General features: G+C 40.1%; 1 protein-coding gene across 1 annotated transcript; it reads left to right on the plus strand.

Moving 5' to 3' along the window:
- Positions 1–3,822: 3,822 nt before the first annotated feature.
- Positions 3,823–6,812, plus strand: LOC141006377 (glycolipid transfer protein-like). The gene is made up of 5 exons (XM_073478563.1): positions 3,823–4,007; positions 4,439–4,497; positions 4,610–4,743; positions 4,863–5,013; positions 6,084–6,812. Exons 1-5 carry the CDS (start codon positions 3,905–3,907, stop codon positions 6,264–6,266), a joined length of 630 nt encoding a protein of 209 aa, XP_073334664.1. The 5' UTR covers positions 3,823–3,904; the 3' UTR covers positions 6,267–6,812.
- Positions 6,813–7,622: the final 810 nt, after the last annotated feature.

Consider the following 7,622-nt stretch of genomic DNA (forward strand, 5'->3'; position numbering starts at 1 on the left):
AGCTAGCCCGAGCCACTTTGTCCCTCTAGGGATGATAGTCCGAGAGTAAACAACACTAACACTCCCCCAGTGCTATCAACTAATAAGAGCGCTAGCTGCATGGCTAATTGAGCTAACGGCAGCTAGTTAGCGGTTACTCTGGTGATATGCTGCCCCCTATTTGTTTGGAGTATGAAATCGTCCCGTGGCCAATTCTTACATATTGCACCTTTTTAAATCCACATACTTTCCAAAAAGTGCAATGTTGTGTGTGTGTATATAAAACAATTAGAACAACAAGCAGTTGAGCCTTCCACATTGTACTTTCTCCAAAGAGGTCATCACTTGTGGTCCTTGAGGTCAAAAGGCCACAAGTCTGCAAAGAGACCTGGCATCAGGGATCAGAATAGATGGACCTTGATCTATACCAGTGACATCAGTTAATTTTCCTTTTAGCCATTTTACATTTTTAAGATGCAACAACAGTATTTTAATCTTGATTCATTGTGATGCCACTTGCTTAGAGTTCAAATGTTTGTTTTGCGAGCAAACTGTGATTTATAAAGAAAAAAGAAAATAGCTTCAGTGCGTCGAGCACCGTATAAGGCCAGCAGTACCAAGAGTGTGCAAACTTTCATTCCATCCAGCAGCTCCAGCAGGTGATTTCATTGTTCAGTCCCTCCACTCTGGTCGAAGATGTGTTTATAGGTAAAGTATCAGTAGTTTTTGGAGTTATAATGTTACAGCCATACTTCTGATGTTGTGTGCGTGCGTGTGTGTATGAGAGAGAGTGATGGCCTCAGTGGCCCGTGTGAAATCCGTTTTGAATCAATTTTAATAGCATTATGCAAATATATAAGATGTATGTATCCATGTAATTCTTTATCAAAATAACCCAAATGCTATTCTATTTATAAACTGTATGTCTTACCTCTAAGAAAATATCAATGTTTATTTTCATAAGCTTTTTGTTTTAACATGATGCTCCTCACAGACTAACTTTTGTTCTGAGGTTTGGGACGTCTCAGCTGGCAGTAAGTTATAGGCAACTTGTGATCTCTGTTTATTCGGTGTGGTGCTGTAACTCCAGTGTGTTAGATGCTGCCTGTGGTCACATACGTACAGCTATGGTTTACAATCACTGATAAATATGTGCCCTCAAAGTTAGAGTACCTGTTGTAGAACCTGGGCCTAATGTCTCACTTATTGTTGTAAGCCAGATAAGGTTCAACCAGGGGTGGAAAGAGTACTTGAATACGCTGCACATGTGGAGTACAGATGATTCAATAGTACCCAAGTAGAAGTAAGATTACCTGTGTTGGAAAGCATTGAATGAACAGTAACAAAGTATCTGTTTTGAGGACAGTAATCAGCAAGCACTTTGTTAAATCTGTAACCGTTTCAATATGAATATGGGACCACTCCCTTGAGCTATCTCTCTCCAATTCAGCGATAATTTAAAGTGGTGAACGTGTTTTCTCTCTAAGACAGCTTTCTCAGAAGGCTGCCTAAGAGATTCAAAGCAAACATAAGCACAGGATGTCAGATATGTATTTGAATGAACTTAAATCATCTCATCAAGTACAGGTTATTGCATCTATTAATTTGAAAACAAAAAAAAACGAAGGTCCACTTTCAGTGACCTTTGAACAATATCTCACACCCTCTGAGTTTTTTTTTTTTTTTAATTAGCTTCACATCAGCATTTTTGAACACAAGATAAAGAGAGAATGATTTACAGAAAAAGGTTTCTTATAAACTTGAAGGATTTTCCCTCCATCACGAGTACAGATATTGACACATCTTATGCGGATGACACTTAATAATCTGCACCAGATTCAGCTAAGTACTCATTCAACTCTAGTTTTATATGGCGGTCTGAAAAGAGACATTTTTCTTTTTTTACTGATGCAATCCTAATGCAAAGTGTGTTTTGTCTTTAACAGCCTCTGTAGTTTAAAGCCGCTGTAAGTGATATTTTTGATTAGAATATCTGTTAAATAACTCTGTATTCCAACAGTAACCACTCTTATGAGGGTTTGGTCAGTAACCCATTGCTCTCCTCCCCCTGTTCATGCAGTAAAAGAGAAAATAAATTTCCTGTTATCCCTGCCCACTTTGTCCAATCAGGACAGAGAACTCCATAAAGAGGCGGTCCTGTCTGCTCATGAACACACAAAGAGAGCAGGATCCTCCTGTTTGCTGCTATGTCTGGTTATTAGGTGATACTGTAGAGAGGAGGGAGGGTTTAGAAAGTTGAAGTCACGCCCCGTTTGGTTTAACCCATGAGACTTTATTTCAGAAAAACTTTTTATGGTAGTGAATGGAGAGAGACAAATCATTTTTTGATCCCGCTTGAATTACGCCATGAACACATATGATGTTTGTCAATCTGAAAGATAATTTTCCAAGTCAAGAAAGTCGCAGTTTATGAAATATAAGACTGATAATACTTTATTATAAAGACTACATAGCCAACAGTCTCGTTAGTGACGTCCTCTTGTTAAATGGTCACCGAAACCTGTAATTTAAACATTGTAGAGCTGGTCCTGTATATTATCAGCTCACAGAACTGAAGAACTATCCTTTCACATTACTGCAGTTGTCAATATGGCCAGTTTTATTGTGATTTTCATCTTTTTTAGTATCTTTTCTGTGCCGAGCTGATGGCCATGTTGGTGTTTGTGACGTGTGTCAGGCGAGACGATGAGCCGAAACCAGATGATATTTTACTTTATTTACGACAAACTGCAACTTTCTTGACTTGGAAAATCATCTTTTAAATTGACATACATCATATGTGTAAATCTAGGTGATGTATTGAGGCAACTGGACTTGTTTCAGTTTCTTGAAGACGTTTCTAAGGCTAGAAACCCACATGAAGGCCAGTTTGACCAACGACCCACAAGTGGTCCTAATGACTCTGAAACTCAGAGCTAACACATTTCCTTAACGACTCTGTAAGGACACTCTGACACAGAGTTTAACAGCCTGCAAACTCCCCCTGTTAGTTAGAACTGAAGATGCTTCTTGGATGAGAGGTGAAACGTCTTCAAGAAACTGAAACGTCTTCAAGAAACTGAAACAAGTCCAGTTGCCTACGATACAGCAACTTCGGCTCTCTATTGCTGACTCCAGAACGGACAGGAAGTCGGCTAAAATGACGACAAAGCTTGCAGCGGCTTTAATGGTAAATGCTTAAAGGCTGTGTAACAGGAGCTCATGTAGAGATCAGTAACAATGGCCATTTTACAGCAACGCCTACCTGTAGCTTGCTTACTGGTAATACCAGACCAAGTAAGGCTGTTATGGCAAAACCCCTGAGTGCAATGAATTTAACAATGGTGCAATTTACAGCTTATGAATCCAACTGTTAATTTGTAAGGGGGGAAATGTGTTATTTCTTCTTACAAAAATCACATTGTGTCGCTTTAAGTCTGTATTTCAAACCAGATACTTACAATACATTTTAAAAAATCTTCCACAATCAAAGTGAGAATAGGGTGCTTTCACATTATGGGCTTAAATAACTAATAAACTGCTCCTCAGTTACAGTGTGGTAACAACAGTGCGTGTATTCAGTTCCTCTCCAGTCCTGGTTTCAACCCTGACTTTGACCTCCCTGTAACTTCAAGCCTCCCACTGCCTCTGTGGTTCAAACAATCCCTACCTTAGGTATAATAAAGTATAACTCATACCTCAACTAGCTGTATTGTCGTGTTATCTGTGTGCTGGTTATTGTGGACTCGGGGCGGTTTTTCAACACGCCCATGTATAATTCCCCACCTGTTGGAGGAGGACGAAAGTGATAGGGGCTGCTGGTGGCGCTTCCCCACCCATCTGACAAGAAACACAGTTCCGGGTTCTCTCCAGCCGAGAGCTGCTCGCTGCTGCCGCTGCCGCTGCTTCCTACGACGGCGGGACTATGTCTCTTCTACTGGATAACCAATTCGGAGAGCTGCCTCCCGACAAGTCGGTGGACACGAAGTTGTTCCTGGAGGCCGTCTCTCACCTGCCGTCGTTCTTCGGTGAGTGTTTTCCTCCACCTGAACTCGCTGAAAACACTGTAAATAGTGTAGGAGACGCTGCTGTGTGTGTGGCGCTGTCACGGTTCACTCTTGGCTCGACTTGTTCCTCATGACATGTTGCGTTCAGATGACTCCGTCGCCTGTTTGTTATTTCACACATAGCTGAAGAAGTGGAGCCGCTGGAGTCACGGTGTGGGGGGTCTGAACCAGCTGCGGCCATATTACATAGCCTATAGAGCAACTCTTTGTTTACTCACTGAACAGAGCTCACATTGACCTCATTGTGCCTTAACTGTGCATTCACTGCATTTCTGCCCCCCTCTGTTGCTCCCTAATGGCTGATTTGTATTCATTCCCCCCTCCCTCCTCTGAGCCACGTGTGATCATTCATATTTTATTGCTTTGCTCTCAAATGTCTGTTCCTCTTTCAGACTGCTTGGGATCAAAAGTGTTTGGAATCATCAAATCAGACATTAATGGCAATATAACGGTAAGAAACAGACATATATGTGTTTTTTGTTTGTGTGTGTGTGTGTGTGTTTCTGCAAGTGCACTGGTCAAGTTTTTTTCACACCACCAACTCCTAATGTGCATCTTTTCAGAAAATTAGAGCTGTATATGTTCAGGATCCTGAGAAGTACGTCACCCTGCAGCACATAGTGGAGGCCGAGCGAGAAGCCCATGCAGCAGAATGGCCTAAAGTTGGAGCAACACTGGCTCTGATGTGGCTGAAAAGGTGAGTGCACTCCCTGAATGTTATGTCACACTGCTGTCTGTTGAACTTTCAGCCTGCTGAACTGAAGCAGACACACAGGCTCATTCCTTTTTTTTTTTTATACAACATCTCTCCTGCAGGGGTCTCCGTTTCATACAGGTCCTTCTGCAGAGTCTGGCAGATGGAGAGAGGGATGAGAACAAACCAAACCTCATTCGAGTGAATGTCATCAAAGCCTACGAGCAGGCGCTGAAGAAATACCACGGCTGGATTGTTCAGAAGATTTTCGATGTGAGGAAAATGTCACTGTTTCTGTTATTGTTCACGATCTGTGATGTGATTTTGAAGGAGTGGACACAACCTGACCCCTAGAGCTGCAACGATTAATCAACTAATTGATTAGTTGATTGACAGAAAAACATAACCAACTATTTTTGATAATGGATGCATCGTTTAAGTAATTTTTCATGCAAAAAATTGTTTTCAGATGCTAAAATATGGGGATTTCTCACTTTTTTCCCAATTTCTCTGTTTTATGTCACACTGAACTGCAGGGTTAGAGCTACTGTATGTGTGAGCAACAACTTTTATTTTAATCACAGATTTTTCAATGTAATGAGTATTATTTAAGTCAATAATCTAAACGGACTGCAAGAAACACATTTTCAAAAGAAGTATGTGCCAGATTTTCTTGTGAGTGACCGTGACAATGGCTGCACTTCACCACAAAGCTCAGATTAAAGTTAAAGGGGCTCTATATAACAATTTAGAGCAAATCACATATAGTAATCACTTTTTATAGTGAGCAGATTGTAACGTGCCTTGAAAAATTAGACCTTCCCCGTCTCTCTCGGTTGCCTATACAAGCCTGTGGATGATTTGTTTCAGTTGTTTAATGCTGCTGGACTGCAGATTTCTCTGTGAAGGACTGTGACTTTATGCATGTTCTTGAGTGCCTCGTCTCAGTGCCTCTCTAAGCTCTGCTTACAGTGAGCAACAGTATCTAACGTTGGTTTATAAATGGGTCCGCTAACATGAACTAATGGCCGGCTTCCAGCACAGAGGTTCCACAGAGCTCCTTTGAACCCTGCTCAACTGAATATCTTTGGGTTTGGACTGACAAAACAAGAGTTTGTCTTGTTATGTTAATGGATTGTATAATATTGGTGTTAGTTTTTTGCTATTGTATTACATTTTACTCATTCATCTTGTATCCGTACTCTGTATTTATTAATTTTCTTGTTTAGCATATATATAATATATATATATACATATATAATGCGTGCCTATTTGTTTTAGCTTAAGTGACCTGTCAGTAAGTTCTACCTAATGATCATGGATTTTTGTTTTCTACCTTGCAGGCAGCGTTACTTGCAGCTCCCTACAGATCAAACTTTCTCAAGTCTCTGTCAAAAGGAGAGGAAGTGACAGAGGAGGACTGTCTGGCAAATGTGCGGCTCTTCCTGGTTAATTACTCGACCACTGTGGACGCCATCTATGAGATGTACACAAACCTGAACGCAGAGCTGGACTACACTGTTTGACATCCCGGGACACAACTGGACAGGACGTGCAGGAGGGTCCCACAGCAACATGCTGACTGTCCTGCCTCTGAAGTTCAGGACTTATAAGATGTTTTTAACGAGATTATTTTAACTTTTTTTTCCTTTCAGTTTGATATTTATTACTTTGATTATGCTTACTTTGATAAAGATTTAACGCTGTATATTTGGTCTTAAAATGATGATGAAACAAACAAAAGCAGATTATTATGTTTGTGTTCTTGTACGTGATTTAAAGTAATTGCACGATTGTTGCAGCAACAGTGCAGCTCTTTAGTTGTTACTATATTTATGGCATTAACAAGTGGCTTTGATCTGTCCCATCAAGAGAGGAATACAAGACTGTAAACACTGTTATTACATGAAACCATTTCAGATGTTCTCTGCCTCCTGAGCCCTGGAGTTACCTCCACTGTCAGTCTGGGAGCAGCGGCCCCAGTAGTCATTTTTAGATTTTAACCACAGTTGTGTAATAGCTGGAATCCATTTAGTGCCTTGATGGTAATCAATAAATACAGAATGAATCTATTTGTAATTCTATTTTACCTACAAAACAGAAGCGACTGTATTTTTCTGAGGGCGTCACCTGTGTTGAGTTTGTGGCTTGTCTGTGTTGAATTAGAAGGTGTGGTCCACTTGTGTTTCATTTGTATTGTTCTGTGGTTTGTTCTGTTTCTATTTATGTCTGAACTGACATAACCTCTTTGACACAAGCTTTATAATGTTAATATTTCTAATTTCAGGAGACAGCACATCATGTGCGCGTTTGACTTATTTTGGTCTTCATTTTCTGTATGGATACTTAAAGATAGGCTGTTTGTTTCTGGACTATCAACTTTGATCTCGTTTGTTCTTATGGCAAGATTTTAAATATAACTTTAAATAAAAAATAAGTGTTAAAATCTAGTCGAATCATTCCAATACAAATCAAATGTACAGTTCATAAATTGTACTCTAGGTGGCAGTATTTACTGTTTTTCTCATTTAAAATCACATCTGTGGTGCAGCTACTGCATGAAATCCTTGAAATTATGTTCACTGATACAAAAAAAAACATAAGCAGTGCAGATGCAGTACAAGTCTTTGAGGTCATAAATTACTCTTGAAAAAACAGCTTTGATTCATGTTTATAACTGCGAGAGCAGGTTTGTGCATTCTCAAAAGCTCTTGGATTTGCTCTCGGCACAAACATTTCTGAGGCTGATTGCTGAAAAGAATGTTAATACAGTCTATTCCGAACAGTAATTTTTCCAAACATCAGCAATAAATTGGAGGAAAATCCTCTCTCTCCTTCATGTGTCCTAATCCCCCAGATCAACCAGCCTCTTCCTCTGCCCA

This window comes from Pagrus major, chromosome 12 (assembly GCF_040436345.1).
Source record: "Pagrus major chromosome 12, Pma_NU_1.0".
Lineage (NCBI taxonomy): Eukaryota > Metazoa > Chordata > Actinopteri > Spariformes > Sparidae > Pagrus > Pagrus major.